A 22412-nucleotide genomic window follows, 5' to 3' on the forward strand; every position below is an offset into this window, starting at 1 on the left:
GAGACATTTTGAGACGAAAAGCCGTAGTTTTAGTCACACGCAAAGAAGGAATAAATGTATAAATTTTAGGAAATGAAAAAAAGTTCGCCCAGTGCATGAAATCTGTCACATCCTTTTTTTTTTCTTCTTCAAAGCGTTGGAAAAGCCGGGTGCACACAGAACGAGGTCAAAACACGAACGATGTTGAATTTCGTGTTGTGTTCGTGCTTTCTGCGTGGCGCTTTTTTTTGTTTTTCGAACTCCTTAAACCTGTTTGAAAATAAGCAGTGGTTGTGCGTTAAGCCGTAGTTGCAGGTTTAAACAGTGCGAGGAGAAAAAAAAGTGAAAAAAAGAAAGAGCGGTGTGAGGTGAGGGGGTCTACCTAACCGTGATGGGAAAACCACCCAGGCGTGTACAGCACGGTGCCGAGAGTTCGCGCTGCCACCAGAATGGAGAAATCTTCGTTTGACCGAAGCGGTGGAAAGTGCCCGCAATTTCGCGCTTTCGTCTCGTTTCCCTGCAGCCACCGAAGCTGTCTTTCGGCAGAGCGTGTCAGCGGTGTACACTTTGCAAAATAAAGCTGTAATTCTTTTCGGCGATGTTAGCAGGGACGAAATGACGTATTTACGCAACATAAAAAAATAGGCGTTTCTTGCAAATCACTCTGAAACACGCATTTTGATTTCTTCGTATAAATGGTCTTTGCTTTGTTTCTATTTGCCAGGCTGCGCAAGTTCATGACACTGTACGTACAATCTTGTCGGGCGCGTTGGCGTAGCGCAGGTCACGTGTTCGACCCTGCCTCGATGGTCGCATTTAATAATAATATCTGGTGTATTACGTGTCGAAACCATCATTCATCATTATGAGAGACGGCGCAGAGGAGGGCTCCGGAAATCTTGACCACCTGTTAACGTGCAGCCACATCTGAGCACACGGACATACTGCTTTTTCGCCTCCACTGAAAAAAGCAGCTGCCGCAGCCGGGATTCGATCCCGCGACCTGCGGGTCAGCAGCCTACCACCGTGGCGGGTTGGCGGTCACATTTCGATGGAGGCGAAATGGTTGAATCTCATGGATGTACTGTATGACTTCAGCGCACATCAAAGAACACCCGGTCGTCGAAATTACCGGAGCCCTCCACTATACGGCGCCTTTCATATCATATCGTGGTTTCGGGGCTGTTATGCCGCAGACATTTTTCTAGTTCGGGAGCACGTCTCACGAGCGCTGTTCCGACGAACTGGCTCCCCTCTCAGCGCCGCCTTCCGTGCAGAAGAACCGTGCAGTCCCGGGGATAACGTCGCTTCCTCCGTCGAACCACCTTGCAGTTCCGGGTATGGCTGCGTCTCCTCCTCCGAGCCCGAGAACTGGTCTAAGCGAATGGACCACAGACATTATTTAAGGCCGTGCCGGCCCCATGTTTGAGAGGATTTTGCCCCAGCCGAAGTTGTCGTGCTGGCCGGCTCTGTACAAACGACAACCTGCTACAGTAAACGCTCCTTTTTGTTGCTGTTTTCAAAACGGATTGCCTCCCTGCTTCACCTTCGGGCTAAGGCTTCGGCGAAGTCCGCTCGACTGCTCGCCGCTCTTCGCCACCGCTACCATCGAGACACAGCAAATTCATAACAGGGCGTAAAATATCAGACATTATTATTATTATATTTCTAATTTAAGGATGGCTATTTAATTAGGTAACTTTTTCTTGCTAGTAGTTTTATTCTTGGTGCAATCACCTACGGCGTTATAAACTCAACATTTACAAACCACGTCCAGAAATTCAGCGTCCTCTCATCGATGCATGGCCCCGCCGCGGTGGTCTAGTGGCTAAGGTACTCGGCTTCTGGCCCGCAAGTCGCGGGATCAAATTCCGGCAGCGGCGGCTGCATTTCTGGTGCAGGCGGAAATGTTGTAGGCACGTGTGCTTAGATTTATGTGCACGTTAAAAAAACCACAGGTGGTCTAAATTTTCGGAGCCCTCCACTACATCGTCTCTCTTAATCATATGGTGGTTTAGGAACGTTAAACCCCACATATCAATCAATCACTCATCGATGCGTGCGATCTGATCTGCTTAGATTCGTATTCATCACAGACGAGCTTAAACGCTTGCGATGACGGCGTACAGCGTTGTCGAGAAATATAGCAACGACGAATTGAGCAGCACAGAAGATTGCGCGCCAAGTGGTCGCCCACGACGTTGCATACATAGTCAATACCGGGAACATGGCTTATTCATTCGGGCCTACAGGAAAAAAATTAGGATGTGCGCCGAGAATTCGCCGCGTGTATAGCTTATTAGTTCATGCGTAAGCACGGACGCGTGCCGATTTGTTGACTTGCACGCACTGCCCGTCACTCACGTGCGCTGTCAATCGTTCATTGGTTACTTCGCTTTTTTCATTCGTATTCTTTTTTTTCTTCGGTTGATGCGTGCTTCCATCTGCTGCAAGGCCCTGTCGAAGCTACTTTTAGCCAGTTGTATGAAGAAGCGTCAAGCAGCTGCGACAAAACTACCTGGATGCCACCGTAATCCTATCTGGGGTGTGGTAAGTATACGTGACCCACCCAAAATGCGCTGCCGAAGCAGTGACGTCAGCAGGCCTCGACCTTTGCATTCCCCTGCCAAGGTCATAAAAGCAGGTGAACAATATGACCCTTTGTGTCGCCTTCAACGTCAACGACCTTGTGAAAAACATGTCGAGGGAAAAAAAATATCTGAAAACGCTGGATGCCAGGCAAGTTAAGCTGGAAAAAGTCATTCAAAATCGAAAAGCAAAGCGAGCATTGTATTTGTAAGCGAGATAATTCTAAAAAAAAAAAAAACGCTGCTTGCTTCGTATTGAGGACGGTTTCATGCCCGAGTTTCTTGAACATGCATCACATTATTAGGTGCACTGCTTTAATTATTTCAACCTCTTTAAAATACAGGTCAAGTACGTAGCTGTGATGAGCAGATTAAACTTGTCGGTCGCTCCTGATAAAGCAATATCACACCTCCGTTATCATCATATTCACGGCTGGGACGTAAGCTCTCCGAAGCGAATAATTTCAATATTTATCAGCGAATATTCTTACAGTCGGTATGCCCAAACTCCGCTTCTTCTCAAAACAATGCTATAGCAATGCAGCTGATATGTGCTCTCTATCATGAGTGGCTCGGTGATTGCCGATTACCAAAAGAAAGAACAGGGCTCCATAAACAAATACGAAATGCGCTACTGTTGATGTTGTCAGCGACATATTTAGTCCCACGAATTTGCTCATTCAGCTCTATTTTTCGTCGCCAGTACGTGGCTTAAGCCCAATATAAAGTGCAATTATCAGCTTTATTATGTAATACTTTGTCCTTGTCGGACTGTATTTCTCGTTATCCCGTCGTACTGTACCGTACGCAGGCGAGTGCACAAGGGGCTGCCAAGTCAGTCCGGCTCAGTAGGGCCTGGACAGTTGCAGGATGATGGCCACGCAGATTATTTACCATGATGGAAACCGGCGATCCCTGATGATGTTTCCTTTACACTTCTACTCTCGAAAATCCGACGTGAAAAAGAAAGCCGTCGTAAGAAGCAAACCACTCCTTCATTTTCATATTCACATTCACTGACAGGCCTCTTTTTTTTAACACCTGAACATCTGAGGAGAGAAAGTACAAGGAGGGTAGTAATGCTGCATTAAAACTTTTCAAAAGTGAACATATTCGACAGAGATCTTTACGGCAGGGTAAAAATATTAATACGAATAAAATAAACCCTCCAGCCACTTTCAGTTCAAACTTGCTTTGGCCTGAAAGTAGCTGAACGGTTTACTTTATTTGTATGCAGTAAAAAACTTGGCTTGCACGCCTGTTACTGCGTCGGTTGACAATTTTCAAAAGAATGTTACTGCGCACGTGCAAGCGAATGTACCTTGCACCCGAACCTAGGCCACAGACAAGCATAATGGACTATTCCTACAATAGACCTTGAAAGTTTCGCCGTGTTCTGCGAACCTCGCCAGGCTCAGCGGCAAAAGAATTATTTCCGTTCGACAATCGTGCCTGCCATTCTTTTCTCGTTTTCTCTCTCTACTCTGGAGAATTTTCACGACGCGTTGCGTTCAAGCAGTGAAGCCACTGAAAATCTTCTGCGCAGCTCGTTTCACTTTTGTCGGAATGTGGAGGGGTGAACGTACGGGGACCGAGAAAGGCATGCTGACATAAGTGCTCGACTTGAGTTGGTCCAAACTTGCAAAAATGCACAAGGCGGCTTTCCTGCGAACTTGTCTTCCAACCAAAAACTCTCGTGCGCAGGCTGCTTTTTTGGCTCAGTGTGCGTTTACCGCTCCTATTCCAGTGAAGGCACGCGAGGACAACAAAAGTATTTTCCGCCCAAATGATTACTACGTGGTTGTCCCGTCTTGTATGAATCCTCAGATCGCGTGGCGGGTGAGGAGCCTGTCGTTCGAAAAGGGTTGGGGCGTGGGTACAGTGTACTAGAACTCTGGGGTGACAGCGAAAACAGAATGAGTGCGAAAAGCTACCTGTGAACGAGAGCTTTCGGTTGGAAAACAACCTTGTAGGAAAGCCGCTTGCAGATGTTTGCAAATGGTCAATTCAGTTTTTGTTTCTTAACGTAGACATATTTGATACCACATACAAGCAGCCGAATCACTTGTTTATTATACCTTAAAAAAAGCAATTCTTCATTCGTATTTTCTCACAGAATTGCAATCTTCGGGGTTATTATGAATGACCCATTTGATTTAGGCCTCCGGAGGTCTCGGCGCTCTGGTCTTCTATCTGAGAAGATTGCGGAGGCGGCACGTTGTATCGATAGGAAGAAAAAAATAAACAAACGAGACAAATATCCTGCAACGTCGTTAACATTCACGATATGCTAAAATGGGAGCTTGATAAAACCGGGTTTATTGAGTCTGCAGATCTGCATCCGTATCAGTGACGCCCCTCCCCCAAGACTTCCGCAGTGAACACGCCCCCCCCCCCCCCTCGCCATTGCTTTGCGTGAATGCGCGCCAGGAAAAGGACACCCGGTAACGATGCCGGTTGAACACGCGCCGCTTCTCACCGGCAGCAGGACAACGGGACCTGGCGGACCACTTTCTCCGGGCCGACTCTGCGAAAGCGGCAGCAGCAGGTCCTAAGAAGCCGCTCAGTAGGGTTATCACCCCCTTCCTCGCTTGCATCCACGCGGCCAGCCGCCGTACGTAGCAGCGTGGCCCACTTTTTTTCGGCCAGCTGGGCCGGGCCTTCTCCGCATCTCGTTCTTTCTTCGGCGTGTACGGCAGTGGCGAGGAGATGAGCTCTCAGAAGCCCCTTCCCTTCCTCCCCGCCATCCCTTTCCTCTTCTACGAGGCGGTGTAGCCTTCCTCGAAGACTAGTACGCGCTCTGCTCCCCGCGAGTCATACCAGAGCGAACGCGCGCCGGCGTCATCGGGGGTTCATTTACTTCTGCCCCTTCGCGACGTTCCTTCCCTGCGGGCCGACGCCGCCGAAAGTGACCAGGACCGTGACGGCCGCCAGTCGTCCTCAGCGCCGCTCCTCCTCGTCGCTTCGGCTTCCACCGGTGTTTCCGACTCGTTCGCAGCTCCGGGGCATCGTATCGTTCGGTAGTAGCACGCCGATCGGGTTCCGCGCCGCAGTTCCAGTAGACGTCGTCGCAATTCCTGGCGGTCAAACAATGCGGATTGGACTTCGCTCTCGCTGAGGTTTTACGGATACTCCGGCCCCTGACTTCACACTTTGCCGCTGCTGGAACCACAGCTGAACTATCCCGCGTTCCCTTCAACGGCGCCTGACAACGCAGGAAAAGCACTCGTGGATAACGTCGTTCTTGGAAAGCGTTTGCCAAAAGTGACTGTGCACTACCGATGCAGTGCTCGTATAAATGTTAGCGAAGTGAACGGTGCAGACACCACAGTTATCTGCCGAAGATCATTGATTAATCACGCTTAATCTGGCAACAAACGACGTTTCCAGGCTGTGGAAAGATACTGTCCTCGCGATTGCTCGCCCAGAGGCAAGGCGTTCGATCGGCTGCTCCAGTAGTGTATGGTGTGATCTACTGGCCCTGACGAAATATAGCCTATCTGCGAAAAGTCGTAATTATCGTCCGGCTCCGTGAAAGTGCGGGAACATTATGGCTTCCGGAAGGACTCGGCTTCTGTGCTCCAAGATGCGCCACGCCGCCTCGGTAGGCCGCGAGCAGCAGTGGAGGTGCGTGTGGTCTTCGTCGCAGCGATCAGCGGTGCCCAGCTCGCTGCGGCTCAACCACGCCATCCAGTGCGCCGAGAAGCTGACGGGCCACGACACGAGCCGTTTCTCGGAGAAGCTCATGAAAATGGGCGAGCTGCACACATTCCTGGGCACCGTGGCCAAGATGATGGGAAGCCAGCACCCGATCGTGGATTCCGTGAAGTGAGTCCGCCATGCACCTCTAGGTCATGCTTGGTGTTTGTGTTAGTTAACATCCGAGGCTTTCGCTCTTGTACAACGCATCTAACCAGCGCTCTGAGGTAAGTTACTATCCTGTTCCGTGAACTATAATGGCACCGGCATAGTGCATTTGCCGCAGCAAAATGACTAGCTTTGCATAACGAATAGTTGGAAGCTTAGTTATCGCTCGTATTCTTCTTGTCCCTTTGTCGTCGTTCTGTTCTTGCGCTATAACAATCGTTTGCCCTGTCGACGTCGGGCTAGGTTGGCTTCGGATGAGACACTGCTGAAACTTTAACTGGCAAAGCGTTTGTCACCGAAATCTTCGTAGTCCAGCGCGGCGATATGATGCGTTATTGCGCTTTCTTTCTAAGAGGAACCTGAATGATTACCCACGAATTGAAATTAGTAAAAACTGAAACACTATGCTTTCCTCCCATTCCAGTTATCCACACGATGGATGGCTAAAATTGTGACATTGTTCAGTGCTAAATCTCCTTTTGCAAACTTCCCCAAAGAAAATAAGATAAAATAACAAAACTGCAATCATCCAGAAGCATGTCTACTCAAGCAAGCTAGAATCCAACACTTTTTTTTTCCATTTCTTTTCATGCACCCCTGCCACATGGTATCTGGCACGGCCTTACAGATAGGAAAAGTTTGATCTACACAATTACAAAAGAAACAAAAGCAGATCTTCGACGAGCGAAATACACACTGCCACGCATGCATCAACATTTGAGACCTTGACGTCCGGAAACCGTTTGCGCGCATCCCTGATGGGCGGTGGTTCAAGCTGTGAAGCGCGTGCTGCGTGCCTCGATCTGCACCTGCGGCATGCATCACAAGGGAAGCGGCGAGCTGCCGATTCGCATTTCCCGCTGCCGCGACCACGCATCGAGCGCATGTGGGTCAGCCGGCACCGCGGGGCAAGACGTCGAGGAAAGGGAGCAAGACGCCGCCCCGGCACACACGCCTTCCGCGTGCCTCGCCCCCCTCCCCCCTTTTTTTTATCCGAACGACAAAAACAATTTCCGATGGTTTGCGTAGTTTGCAGTGACGTCCTCGTGGTCGCCATCTTAGGGCCCCCAGCTGGTTGACATGCTGCGTGAGCTCAAATGGTAACATCATGGTGCCGGAGCCCCTCGCGTAGCTTTATGTTCCCTCTTGGTGCGGCTCATGAACGGAAGCAAGTGGGGAAGCACGGAAAAACGCGGGGACTGAACGACTGTGTGTCCTCTGCACTGACTCTTTAATGAGATGAGGCCCCGCCGCTGTGGTCTAGTGGCACTTTACTCGACTGCTAACCCGCAGGTCGCGGGTTCGAATCCCGGCTGCATTTCTGATGGAGGCGGAAATTCTGTAGGCTCGTGTGCTCAGATTTGGGTATACACGTCAAAGAACCCCAGGTGGTCGAAATTTCCGGAGCCCTCCACTACGGCTTCTCTCATAATCATAGGGTGGTTCTGGGACGTTAAACTCCGCATATCAATCAATGAGATAAGAAGTCATGCCTGCCGCCTTCATAGAGCCCCCAACGCAAAGAACGTGTTCATGACGTCACGCGTGAAAATTATGTGGACGTGATGGGGAGGCTCTAAACCTGGCGTGACGTGAACACTAGAGATAACTTGAAGGTGCGAGGCTAATGCCAGCTAATGCCCTCGCGTTGGATGAACTGCGAAGAAGAGGAAGGGCACGTGCTTTACCTAGCGAAGCCGCGTGTGTGTAAATGGAGGCGCCATGCTAGCCACCCTAAACATGCACGCACTCGCATATTGGTGTTCCCGTAAGTGTGCTGCTGTGGCCCTGCACTTGGGTAATTTAGAGCCCTGTTGGCTTCCAGATGTATTTTGATGGCCTCGCACACAGGATCACCGGATCTTAGCTTTCTAGGACACAGCACATCATATTGTACCATATTGTGTATCCCCCACTTCCCCCGTTCAGAAAGAGGGACCTCTTTTCTGAAAATTTGAACACCGTTTTGCACAGATCACCAGAAAATCTAGAAGTCGTCATCAGAACGGCAGTTCACCATACAGTCTGAGGTCGTCGTGCATGTGTTTTGACTAAATGGACAACGAGAGCCAAGTGCCGACTTTCCATATCGAGTTTCAAGAAAAGTGGCGCTGTATTCCGTTCTAGGAAATCCGAAACACCTAAAGTTCACATCTACAGATGGTCGGGATAAGGAACACTAAATGTTGCAGCCTTCACGTGAAACAGTTTTTCGATCCATCCTTCTTTCAGCTAGCGCTGGTTTCTGACAATGTTTACTCCACCGGTGGAGCCTTCTTCGGGGAACCGTGAACCGATTTCTTAATTTGTATGCGCACATATTTTCTCGCGTCAATTTCCCTATTTGATGGGTCCCGTACGCGTAAACGAAAACCTGAACATCGTACGAGGAAGACACAGATGAGATGCACGTGTTCCCTCGTTGGGTTCTTTCCTTTAGGTGGAACCGTCAAATTATTCGTGGCCACCCTTCACCGGTGGCTGGTGTGAGGCGACTCTTGTACTCGCATGACGATAGTTATAGCGCGAGAACAAAACGACGACACAAAGACACGAAGGACACGAGTGCTCGTGTCCTTCTTGTCTCTGTGTCGTCGTTTTGTTCTCGCGCTATAACTATCATCATGCCATACGAACTAGCCCAAAGCCACACTTGTACTCGCATTGCAATGGTTAAACTTGTTTAGTACTTCAATGCAAGTCTTGCTTCCGTCCTAGCAATATGTCGTGTCTGATTCGCCAAGTATTTTATAACGCTGAGCCGGCGTCGACGGACACGGAGATCCAGCGTTGCAGCGGAAAAGGACGTCAGCATTGTTGAGCGGCCAGGAGCTCGGGCGGGCGGGTGATGTTTGCGACATTCGTTTGATTTGGAAGTGTGGCAGCTTGGGCTAGTTGGTATGACATGAAGATAGTTGTCTCTTTGTTGTCGTTCTGTTCTCGCGCTATAACTATCGTCATTCGTTTGACACCACGATAATCGGATGGGGAGATTTTCGAGAAGAGATTGTGATGATTGCCAGAAGTGTTCCTAAAGCGTTTTCATATACTCTTACAGCTTTTAAAAATTGCTTATAGCTGCGCGCTACGGTTTGACGGTTTAGGTATTGAAGAATATTTGGCAGGCAGCCTTAACTTTATATTTGTAGACATTTTTTCCCGTGACGTCATTTCCGGCTGGCAAATTGAGCGACCGCCATGTTTGTCGACATCGAGTCGGGCTGCGCGTGCAGTTTACCGCCGCGACGAAAGCTTGTCGGCGCCATTCGAGCGATATGGCGAAAGAAAACGCGCATGCGCTTTGTCCGTCGTGCCTATAGAAGATATCGTGGGATTGACTCGTGTGCGATACCAAGCAAACATTGAAATGTGCGGTGGCATCGACCCGTACGAACTGCGCATCGACCAGGATGCTACGCCGAAGGTCGATCTGCTGCCTCCCGTGACACGCGGCGCAATGAACTATTTGGTGCTTTCGGCAAGACGTGTCACGCTGCAATAAATGGTGTACAAGTCGCTTGACGGCCACAGCTACTTCACCAGCGGTATGGGTGAAGGGCATAGCAGCAAAGCGGCTCGTCGTTCTATCATCATCATCAGCCTGACTACGTACACTGCAGGACAAAGGCCTCTCCCATGTTCCGCCAGTTAACCCGGTCCTGTGCTTGCTGCTGCCAATTTATACCCGCAAACTTCTTAATCTCATCTGCCCACCTAACCTTCTGTCTCCCCCTGACCCGCTTCCCTTCTCTGGGAATCCAGTTAGTTACCCTTAATGACCAGCGGTTATCCTGTCTACGCGCTACATGCCCGGCCCATGTCCATTTCTTCTTCTTTATTTCAACTGTGATATCCTTAACCCCCGTTTGTCCCCTAATCCACTCTGCCCTCTTCTTGTCTCTTAAGGTTACACCTACAATTTTTCTTTCCATTGCTCGCTGCGTCGTCCTCAATTTAAGCTGAACCCTCTTTGTAAGTCTCCAGGTTTCTGCTCCGTAGCTAAGTACCGGCAAGATACAGCTGTTATATACCTTCCTCTTGAGGGATAGTGGCAAACTACCTGTCATAATTTCGTTCTATAGGTCAGGTTATAAGTTAGGATGCTATTCCACGTAACGGTCGAAGTAAAGCATCGTCTTACTCAAGACGCATGATCTTCGGCAGGATCTACTGCTGATGGTTCATCACCATCTGGTTCTGCGCCTGTAGCAGGCAGTTCGAGCTATGTTCCCGACTCAGTGGGTGGCGGGTTCGCTGCGACTGCATCTAGCGTGTTCGTCCGTCGCTTTTTAGAGCGGTGAAAACACGCACCTGTGGCGGCGGTGGCCCAGCTGTAGCCTCGGTGCCCAGTCGGCGTTCGCGTAGTCCATTAAGTTCGCGCAGTGTCCAATTAAAGAAAACATCTTCACATATGTTACGCCGTTAGACCTCATATATAACAACACGAGACGTGGTTATTAGAAAAGATGGTCTGTAGATTGCTGAGAATTTAGATATCATTTCGGAGAAGCAACGTGTTCACGTCAGTAAACGTGCAGTAAAGCTGGACGTAACTCTGAAATACCCTTATTTGTGGTGAAGTGACGACTGCATACACGGACGTATTTCTCTTCCTTCAGGTTTTCCCGTTTTATGCGCGCCAGTCAAGCAATATACGGCGCTTTTCCCTCAACATGCATCTGTAGTTCACGCGCGCCAACTTGTAATAACCGCGGGAAAACTCAACATTATAATGCGTGGTTATGCCTTATGCATACAATCATGGTGAACCCGGCAGCACGAATGAAAACCAGATCTCGCCGCTGCAAAGCTCCCGACTATGCTTCCAGGCAGCTGCACATGTTGACCAACATTGCTGTTCAGTCTTCTCGTTCTGGTGTGACGTGTACGTGCAGCCCACGTATACTGGGCAATGACGAATGGCTGGTAGGTTCGTTGTTCAGTAATTTCAGCCTCCTCGCACCGACTTTACGGCAGCACGCAACCTTTGGAGATAAATACGGGCAGTTTTGTGCCAAGGCTTCGTGCGACGTCATCTGGCTTTGCGCGACCTTTCGGTATATAGCTCAGGTCAGCTATCACATCTTAGACGTATCCAGCGGCGCAAGTAAGTGAGCTATCGGAATGACGTCGGACTCTGAAGCACACAACTGATGTTCCCCTGCTCCGCTAATTTTTAAGCGGCAATCAAACTTGTCAAAATGGCTGATTTGACGAGTTGGTGATTCATGACTGCTTCAAATGCGTGCGCGTGACGTAGACAAGGACTAACAAAGACACGGACGAGCGCGTACTAACAACTGAAAGTTTAATCGGAAAATTGATGCATATACTCGCAGATATGAGTTTCGTAAGCCACTACGATAAGAGCACACCACAAGCCAAGCAAAAAAAAAACCGATAAAAAATATATCGGCCACCAAAACCTACTTTCCCACTGTCAAAAAATGCAAACACCACATCTGACACGGTCTAGCGTGCAGTGGCGAGGGCTTGACGGAACACATGACCGACAGGAAAAGCCGTAAGCAGGGGTAGTAATTTAGGCAGTTCTTCTTTTCCTTTCGGTGCTGAATTCGATTGTCTGTTATAAACAGTAAAGTTACTTTACACAATGCACGCTTTTGATGTGTCAATACGAGCGGGCTCCATATGCACCCATTTTCTACATAACAGACCAATTTGAAATATATCACATTTTTGCTGGGTAACGCTCAAGAGAGCGCAGCAGAAAGCTTATGTGCTCGCGAGACGCTGGTTAAATCATTTCGACGTTCTCAATCTGGTTGTACTTGTCTCCCACTCCTTCGAACCTGTACACCTCACGTGGCTTTGTACTGCCTCAGGGATCGGTGCCGTTTTGACCAAGCGACAGTTGCCATGCGATATTATGTCGTCAGATGATGACACGACGTCGCATAGCGTAATTTCAGCACCGTTAGTGTTTTCAACGTCGGCAGCCTTCGTTTCCGACTTGTGAAACATACTTTCCATTTAACGAACGACTTTCCATCTAACAACCGCGCGGCGCTTTAAGTGTTCCGTAAACAGGCTCGGATGTGGCCGCTCGGTCGCCCGCTGTGAAGCTCTGCGGACAGGCCGTCGCGAACGCTTAACGCCGGCATACAACGAATTCTCAACAAAATGCTCCCTTGCTGTGCTGCTTCCAGATGCTTAAACGCGCGTCGCGGGTTCGCTTGTTCGAGATACCGAATCGTCTAGCATAGAGAGGGAGAGCCACTTGGGCTACATGCGTGAGGAAATCGCGGAATACGGCACTCGCTTAGGTATGCACGACGTGTGTATGCACGTTTACACTGGCGTACTGTCCCTGCCGCTGCAGCCGAAAGTGTCCCATATCGAGACACGACCCTTGCCGCTCGCGAGATCCCGTTTTGTGCCGCGTGCGCAGCCACGGCGTCTCGCCAGATGAGAGAGAGGGAGAGGAAGGGCAAGCGTGATCTCTGACACCACTGAGCGACTCGGCACGATGTGTAGCTTGTATGTGCGCCGCTATTTCTGGAAAGAAAAGAGACCCGGACAACAGAGAGAGCGAGCAAGAAAAGGATTGCTGCCGGAGTGTAGGCCCGCCGAGCTCGTTGAACGAGTTCGCATGCACGCAGATCCGAGCGAGATGTTCCTACGGGACGGGGAGGAGGAATAACGGGCGCCGATCACTTCCTCTTTCTTCCGAGCGTCTCGAAGATCGGCGACGCGCATGGTCGCCGGGTTCGATGACCGGCGGCGACTGCTTGAGTGAGGTGCACGTCCTGCCGAGAGTGAAAGTGGGCCACGGCGGCGCCCGTCGCCGAAGAAACCTTTGTCGGTCGGCCCTCGGCGTAGCCCTGATTCGCATCTCTCGTGTTGCGCGCCGGCAGCGGGGAAGTCGTCGGCACCCACCCACCGCTGATCGACGCGGAAATGACCATCGCTCTCTCCCTTCAATCACTGCCGCGTCGACGCGAAAGCGGCTTCTGTAAGCCGGTGGACGGAAAATGTACGCTCTTCCTCACTCTCTCGTTGTTTTCTTGCTTGCCTCACAACGTCGTTGAGTTAGCCTCATTTGTGGCGACTTGCGCACGAAGAAAGGCCCAGCGTGTTGAATATACTGCGTAGATTAACTGAGAGACACTTCGAAGCGGGTTGTTCGGCTGCTCGTACATAAAAATCGTAAAAGAAAGGAAGAATATGTGAGTCCTATTTTCTTACACAGTGCACAACACAGCGGCCTTTACAAGAATGCAGCTTTTGAGCGGCGCACTGAATAAATGCGAAGCATCATCCTCGTAACCGGAATTAATGCTTTCGGGAAAGTCAATCGCGAGTTATATTGAAATTAAAATTAATCTCGCGTGCTGTTATCGCTCAGGGGAGCCGTCATGATTTTTATAGCATCACGTATAGTTTTCGAATGAATTGGCGAAACAAAAATATTGTTCTGTCTCAATTATTCCCCTCGAAATTCCGGCTCGGGTTCGCTTTGACACCTTGATTCCAAGCAATTCTGTACCCCAGTTTAATGAGTCTAAATAGTGATAGTCTTTTTCAACTGCTCCTAACTATACAGATCATCATCATCTTCACAAGTACTGTCACGGCGTACTGCCTATGCGAAGAGCACGTGTGCAAGCTGGCGGTTATCTGAATCCAAAATGCTGAATGGTATCGTTGGCCGATTTGCCCACCAGAACGGCAAGCAGCACTCATATCACACCGATTGTGATGGTCACAGAGTGATTGGTGGTTCAATATTTTTGCTTCTTGGTGAATTTTTTTTATTCACGCATGAAAAAAAAAGTAGGATACGTTAGAACATGCTATCCAGTTAACAAGATAGCAGTATCGAACAAGCACACGCGCACGCACACGCACGCACGCGCACGCACACGCACACACGCACACGCACACACGCACACACGCACACACACACACACACACACACACACACACACACACACACAGGAAAACTAGAACAAACCAAACAACAAAAAAGAGAACAATTACAAGAAGTAATACGTACATACGTGATATCTACGATCTATCTATATATCTATAGATTATACTGCCTTACTTTCCATTCAGCACAGATACGAATATCTCCTCACTCAGAATGGACGACAACGTTAAGAAACTTTGGGACCGCTAACCGTAACTGCAGCCATATACAGCACGAAAATCTCCGGGAATATGGAAAGTCGCCGCTGAAAAAACGCAAAACGGAGAACGCGTTGCGAGATCGTCCTTGGTTCAAAGCGCATATGCGTGCACGCGCTTATGCAAATGCATGTGCTGCACCCTATCGCGAAAATATAAAGGCTGGGAATGCGAGCTCGGCGAAGAAAGCAGCAAAGATCGGCGGGCAGAGGGACTGGAGGAGAATCCTTTCCCTCGCCGAGCCTTGGGCAAGAGGCTCCGTCTCGGGTCAAGTGCGCGTATCGATGACCTCCGCTACGAGAGGGCGTTGCGCCGCCGATCTCGTCTGGCTGCTATTTGGATCGTGCACGTGGCGAAACGTGCGCATACGGCACAGAAATGCAAAACGCCGGCCCTGATAACCGGTGTTTTCTTTTTTCGCGATAGGTGAGCGGATATATAGTGCACGCTTTAAAAAGAATTTCGAGCTGCTCGGCGTAGACGTCGTTGGTTCGAATCGTGGTCTGGGCGGCCTGTATGTCTTGCGCGGGATGCAAACACGCCCTTCGTGCACTTGCATTTCGGTCCCCGTTGCACAATCGCGTGTGTGAACGGAATCCTCGTATTTGATACCTCTTTGACACGTCAGAAGATTACTTACGGTTGTCACTCCTTTTGACACGTGGCACAATCGAAGTGGCTGTTATATAACATCGCATGGATTGATTGCGATGTTATTATTTGCTAAAGTGCGTGTTCTTTGTGAGCGAGGGGTGAAGTAAAGTTTCTCAAAACAGTCGTGTTGGCGTTGCATGTTGAATATATTACAGCCCTATTGCGTTTACAAAGCAATATCCTACGTTTACTTAAATAATAGGATGTCGCCCTGGAAACAATGCAGAAACAGCAAACGAGCACGGACATATGAAGAGTAAGAATAATAGTTAAGTAAGTTGAATGCCTATAAAAAGATATTGGCACATAGCATAATGGTAACTTGCATTACCGGAGCTGGAAGACTGAAGGCGTTTTCGAAGTGTTGATATTTTGGAGCACGAGTTGAAGAACAAGCACAACGATAATTAAAGTTAATTTTTGGATCACTACGATACGCTGCTGGTCATGTTGCTAAGTGAAGTTTTCTGAGTGTAACACAACATTACCAGTACATTTCCATCTATGTAAGAATCAGCCTTATCAAGCCCATGGAATACAGCTCTGAAGTCAACTGAATACTGCAGGCTCGACAATGACCGCCACATATTCCCATCACTGCTTTCAATTTTTTTTTCTCAACCTCGACTACTTTTCTTCTATCTTTGTACCGATTATACAACATTGCTACGAAGCAGTCTAAGACGTTTGTTGGCATCGCTCATGCTCTCGAGATTGGATTGGATAAACCTTTATTACTGCTGAAACGTATAAATTATACTTCTTCAAACATAAGTCCAGTAGACGGCTGGCTAACGTAACTTTAATGAAAACGGTTACGTAACCCCTCCTAGCCCCATCCGTAGCCAGAACACTTCATATTGCCTTTTGTGCTCACATTCGGCGCTGTTTCACCACCATTCAGTGACGTACATATCTATATGTATACCTCCGCCGTCTTCCACGCAGGCAGCTGCTGTTCCAGCAGAGCACCAACATCCAGACGCGGGGTCTCCTCGTCTCGCTGTTCATCAAGGCGTGCGCCGTGGTCGAGCGCAGGGCCGATCAACGTGAAAAGGTGCCCCGCCGCCAGCAGCTGGTCGTCAGCGCCACCGAGGAGTTCCACGCGGCGCAGATCATCCACGCGTCGGCGCTCAACGTGGCCGCGGCCGAGAGGGACAGGCTGGACCCGCTCGTGCTGGACGACGTCCAGACGGGCAACAAGATGACCGTGCTCGCCGGGGACTTCTTCTTCGCCAAGGCCTTTCAGACCACCACGGCCATAGGCATTCCCGTGGTGCGCAGACCGTGTGCGGAATCCACACAGTATAGCTCGATGATTGCATGCCTGCGCACTGCCATTAGGGGCTGCGATGAAGCTCATGACCCCTAGTGGCTAACCTTGCGCATACTTACGTCAACAACGCCATTTCTGCCTACAGCCCGGGCCGTAGGCAGAAATGTCTTCAGGAGGGGAGGGGTGGGGGCACCACTGTGATTCGAATTGGGGCCCGAGCAGGCAGATGTAGTCGTGCCTCATTTAGTGCTGTGTATGCTATGGCGGAAGAAATTTCGGGTGCAGGAAGGCACGGACCCACTTTGCCCCCTCCCCCTCGGCTATGTAACTGGCTGCAACTAACGTCACTCTTTTTTTTGCGACCGCCCATATTCGAGTATTTTAAAGGGCCCCTAAACCAACTCCGGTCATTTTTTTTTTAATATTTCAAGCAGACGTGCACATCCAGTTCAGAATGCCGTCACGATCGACAATGTCATACGCGGCAGCGCCATAAGCCGCGGACGCGCTACAAATTGCAAGAAGCCCTTCTCCTCAAACGTAACGCGTTTTTTCTCAGGTTTTTGCTACCTAGAGTCAACCCTCGCGTTACAATCGCATCGAAATCCTATATATTGACGCGTGTGTATATTATATTACAATATATATATTTTCTCTCTGGACGCAATGAAGTCACCCCACGTGTTATAGTCGGGCAAATACGGTAGTTGATTGATGGAAAGGTTGCAGAACACAGGCCTTATCACTGTCTAGGTTCTACAATGCTTCATCAGTATTGTGATGTAAGCCTAACGACATCGTGGCCGTCAGTGTGGTTAAGCTGACCCTTCCGTTGTTGCACTGCAGATGTTGGACGTGTTCGGTAAGGTGGTCGAGGACTACGTGCGGTCGTACTTCGAGAGCGACCTGAAGGAGGCGCCCTTCGTGGACGCCATGTGGTGGGAAAAGAAGACCCACCTGAAGACCGCCAGTCTGCTGGCTTCCGCCTACAGGGCCGCAGCCATGGTCGCTGGCCAAGAGAAGGAGGTCCAGGACCAGGTCTACCAGCTCGGCAAGCATATCGCCCTTGCCCTGCAGGTAAGTCTGTCGTTGAAACCTCGTCGGCTGGTTTAGTGAGTGGACACGATTTTTTTTTGTTGTTGTTGACTTGTTCGTTTTTACTTATTTCAACAGACGTTTTCTGTTTATATATTGCTGTATACCACGATTAATTTTTCGTAGCTAGAGATACTGAAGCGATAACTCAACTGCGCCGTAATTCATGATTCGTCTCGCTAAAACAACATATTGTGTCTAGACTGTCAGCCATGTACCATAAGGCACATGGTGTTAATGCAAGGAAGGAGGGTTCAGGTCCGATTGCCGTTCGCTGCGGTCACACTCTTATAAAGGCGAAATGCTAAAACACACATCTACTTAGATTTAAGCCCACACTCAAGAACCCAATGTGATAAAATTGTTCTGCAGCCAACGTGCATTAGTATAACATATCTGTTTGCGGTAGTATAAAGCCCCTAATTTAAGATTTCATAACTTCTTCCAACATGCGCAGACGTACCACGAAACCAGGCAGTTCTTGGAGGCGCCATACTCAACGGGCCTTGACTACGACATCACTAGTCTTCCGATAGTTTTGCACATGGAAACGCATCCACACGTGCTGGGCCGCCTCAAGGAGACCGGAATGAAGGATCTGGAGTTTTCAAAGGTTGGTGCACGTGAAAACTGCAACGATGCATTAAGTTGCGTGCAGACTTGCATATGACAACAGAACTTGGTCACACCGCACGTCAAACATCTGACATCCAGTTCGGAAACGTGCCCTGCCATTGTCCCGACGTGACCTGGGTGTCATTTATCGGATGCGCCGATTCTCTGCTAAGAACGAACGCGCAAGGAGGTTTAATTTCAATATTATGATGTGGGAAAAATACTCGTGCAGTCACCCGTGGCAGCAAGTGGAACCCGCTTTTAAAAAAGAAGTGTTATTCCTTTAGGTAAATCTCTGATAAGCCACGTGTGGGTAACTCTCTTTTGGGTGTCCCAAGACTCTCCCACAAAAGTATAATGACCCCCAAAGAGAGTACACGCACCTCCTGAAAGAAATTTTTATATATATATGGGGAAAGTGAGGACTCGCAAAAAAAAAAAAAAGAATCAAAGCACTTTTTTGGAATGCCCTCCAGGTGGACAAAAGTAAGCAGGACTCTTCTGCTAAGCTGTGCTACGTAAGAATATTGTGGTTTTGGCACGGATGTGAATAAACTTTTACGTCACAATAGCTATAAATCTAGTACAGCTCCAGAAGAATCGGAAATGTGCAAAAGAAATACGAGAAGAAGGCGTACGTTCAGCGCGCAGCCGTCGAAAGAGCTTTCGGCCGATTATGTAACGGTTTCCTTCAGTCCTACCAACGGCGGCAATGTGGATCGACGTCGTGACCCGGCGGCGCTGCTCGGCGTACGATGAGCACGCGCCGGTAAAATACGAGAGCCGTCGCACCATCCGTCTCCGCAAGAGCCGCGCAATGCGAATCTATGCGCGTGTCACAGTGACAGACGACGTAGCCCGATTCCGCGCATGTCCATGTTGTCAAACGTTTCCGACACCCATTTCACGCTGCGCCGCCCATGTGACACGGAGAAGGAAATGTTGTAACCTCTTTCCAGATAGCGCGTGGGTTATGCGACGCCTCTAGCAGGGGCGTTGCGAGTGAATGGTGGGGAAGTGGTAGAGCGTCCACCTTCACTGAGAGACTTGATGATTCCCAGTGCCGCCATGCACTCAACTGCATTTCTAAAGGGTGAAGAGACACCCGGTGACGAGGCGCTCAGTGCTGTGGGTGTTCGTATCAGGAAAATGGACGTTGCGCCATGCTCCCTGAAGTGTTGCACAAGTAAGCATCTTTGCAAACTTCAAGCTACAATCAGGGTGTACGCCTCAATGTGCGTGTTTGAGACAGAGAAGGCTGCTGGACTGAATAATATTAACCAGCTAAAGGCTGGATCAGTGAGTGAGTGAATAGGGTGCGTTAACTGTGCGAACTTTGTTGGGCGAAGGTGTGTCGATAAGTGAGCAAGACAAAAGTTGTCGGGTTCGTGCGAGTGGTTGTGCAGATGGAGGCCAAGTATAGACACACACCACAAGGTCTGGCGCGTGAATAGTCTTGCTTACAGCCACATTCAACAATATTTGAAAGGGGGTTCAAAATTGCGGGAACTTTCCACAAGGTCTTCCATAAGCAAAATGGTAACCTTTAAGAGGCACCAAATGTGATGCCCTGCGGGACATCCCATCTTACCCTGCGTTTCCGGCATTAGACATTCAGATTGAATGATGCCAGCGTGTATTAGAGTATGTGTATATGTGAAAAAAAGTGTATGTGAAAGCTAGTATATTCTGGTCTGCTTCTCTGCATAGGTGAAACAGTCAAAAGCATTAAATTAGCGATAATAGTGATTAGTGCAAGAAGTGACACGTTATAAAAAGGTCGTCTTAATCTTCTAAAACTCCAAAATTGCCCTTGTGGACGTTGTTGCTGTCTGGTGCGGCGCTGTACCAATTGACGAGTTCTTTTTTAATAAAGCAAGTGACGACTAGTGGCTGCCGCATGCACACCGTACCGTGATGCAAAAATGAGACACCTCTGATTACACCTGTTCTGTTTGGATCTTTTCATTTCTTTTCTCTTCGCATGTCGTTGCTCTCTCGGAAGCTCCAGTCCGAAGTGCTGTCGGGCGACGCGCTGGAACGGGCGCAGGTCATGCTGGGATACTACATCCAAGAGGCTCGGCTACTGGCCAGGGATCTCGGGTCTTCGGATGCTGCCAAATCCCTCGTCACAATCGTCAGCAGTCTCAAGGAGTTGTGAGGACCCCCTCGTCTTAGAGCCATAGCTTTGCCCCTGACTTATTTGCTTTTTTTTTTCTCGATTTGTTTAAGTTTATTTTAATTTCACGAGCGGAATTCAAAGAATCACGCGGACCCCTCGATTGTCCTGGTGTAACGCCCAACACGAAATTATGGCGAACGCTGGGCTATCATAACTTGGGACGACGTTGTGGGACATGCTCGTTGTCGGGTTCACACGCCTCGTTCGCGAATACACATGGAAGAAATAACGCGAAAGCTGGCGTGCATGTGCCCGTAAGAATTTACGCATCGGCGGTGGTGGTCTTCGAGTCATCTTGTTGCGTCTTCAGATGTGCGTGGCCAGTGTTCCAAACCAAGGCCGCTTGATACAACAAAACGCCTTTATTTTATCGAGCGCCCGTGCCCAAACAGAGCGTCTCCTCTATACAGTATAATATGTACGAGTATATAGTTCGCTTTCCAAGCGTACAGGGGCTTTCGACGAGCGCGTCACTGGTGTTCAGGGTAAGACATGGCAAGATTGACATAAGTGAACACACATTTTATACACGTACTGCTGTGGATACAGACTGTATACATAGTGCCTCCCGAAGCTTTCAACGTCTTTCAGACTCACACGTGCGGTATTTTTCTTTCAGCTTGTTTTCGCTGCCGTGTTTTGAAAGAAAGCTCCGTCGGGAATGAGTACTCGATGCAACAGACAAAGCGTACTGTTCCTAAGGTAGGGTTCGTAAGGCGGTACAACAGATCAGCATGCAGAATCGGCGCTTGCCGGCTTTCCGTGGTCTGTCGGACAGACCTATTGCATATTTGTAAACAGGAGTAAGCACCGGTGACATAATGAGGCGCTTGTAGCGACGTCACGGGCTCTGCCCTGCTCAAAGCTGGCTACCACCCACCATGATCACGTGACAACTGGCACAGCAGCGGCAAAGCTGCCTCGGAGCACAGCACGTCAGTATATAGCCTCCCGCGCGTAGTTGCAGCATCTGTGCCAGATGTCACGTCATTATCTATGGTGGTGGCGAGCTTTTGACTGAGCGGCGCCTATTGTAACGCGCCGCTGCGTCGCCACAAGCGTCTCAGTATGTCGAAGGCACCCTCTACTGTTCTTCACAAACATTGATCCCTCCACTTTTTTTTTTCTGAGAACGTGAACCTCAAATGGGACCAAGCAACGACCGTTTACTCAGCAGGCCTCGGGTGAATTGAAGACTGGACGTTATTAATGCATGCATATATAACACTCGGCATGACACAGGTCTGCATCTCCACGTGTTTGCTGCTACCCGCTGGGTCTGCTTGGTACAGCGACAGCATGCGTTCAGGCTCAGCACGACCACTGTACATGCGCGCCACCTATTTTCGCCGAGCGTGAAGGCTGCGCAACACGTTGTCGCGCTGTACGACGCCACGTATTTTCGTGGTGGTGGTGGTGTATAGGAATGCTCACGCATGTAACAGTAAGCCAGCTTTCCGGGTTGAGCCGTGTTTCTTAATAGTGGTGTGTCTTCTGCGGTAAGCGTTGCTTCCCGCACGTTTTCAGCTCATCGCAACGCTTGCAAACGGCCCGTGGGATGCTCGCAAAAGCTGAATTAGCATATATTTTTTTATTCAATGATTCTTAGTACCACTCAACATGGCGAAATGACCCTTGTGATCTGAAAAATTAGACGAGCGCGTCACGCTTACTACGAACTCCGTCGTTTTCCTTTAGCGCTTCTGTGATGAAAGGCCATTGTTTTTATGTTCAAATTGTTTAATATATGTATAAGCAGTCTGTGCACACATCAATGAAGTGTTAGGCACGTGAGTGTGTGATATATTTTTATGGAAAATAAAACGTTTATATAGTCTACTCTCCGAGTGTGCTGCTCGATCTCGTTGCCAGATTCTTGGATTTACGAGCTTAATGTTTACGCAGTGATGTCGTAATGAAACGTGTTTTCTTTCTTTTAAATACAATAGTCTTTGTTGGGATACATAAACGCAGAAATTTTGGTCTGTCTGTCACACGGTTC

The 22412-nt window shown here is 49.2% G+C and overlaps 1 protein-coding gene across 1 annotated transcript; it reads left to right on the forward strand.

The window, feature by feature from the left end:
• Window positions 1-4999: 4999 nt before the first annotated feature.
• On the forward strand, window positions 5000-22249 carry LOC119171449 (all trans-polyprenyl-diphosphate synthase PDSS2). The gene is made up of 5 exons (XM_037422266.2): window positions 5000-6395; window positions 16191-16518; window positions 17365-17595; window positions 18071-18226; window positions 20234-22249. The coding sequence occupies exons 1-5, from the start codon at window positions 6118-6120 to the stop codon at window positions 20387-20389; spliced, it is 1149 nt and encodes a 382-aa protein (XP_037278163.2). The 5' UTR covers window positions 5000-6117; the 3' UTR covers window positions 20390-22249.
• Window positions 22250-22412: the final 163 nt, after the last annotated feature.

The sequence above is a fragment of the Rhipicephalus microplus genome, chromosome 4 (assembly GCF_043290135.1).
Source record: "Rhipicephalus microplus isolate Deutch F79 chromosome 4, USDA_Rmic, whole genome shotgun sequence".
Taxonomy (NCBI): Eukaryota; Metazoa; Arthropoda; class Arachnida; order Ixodida; family Ixodidae; genus Rhipicephalus; species Rhipicephalus microplus.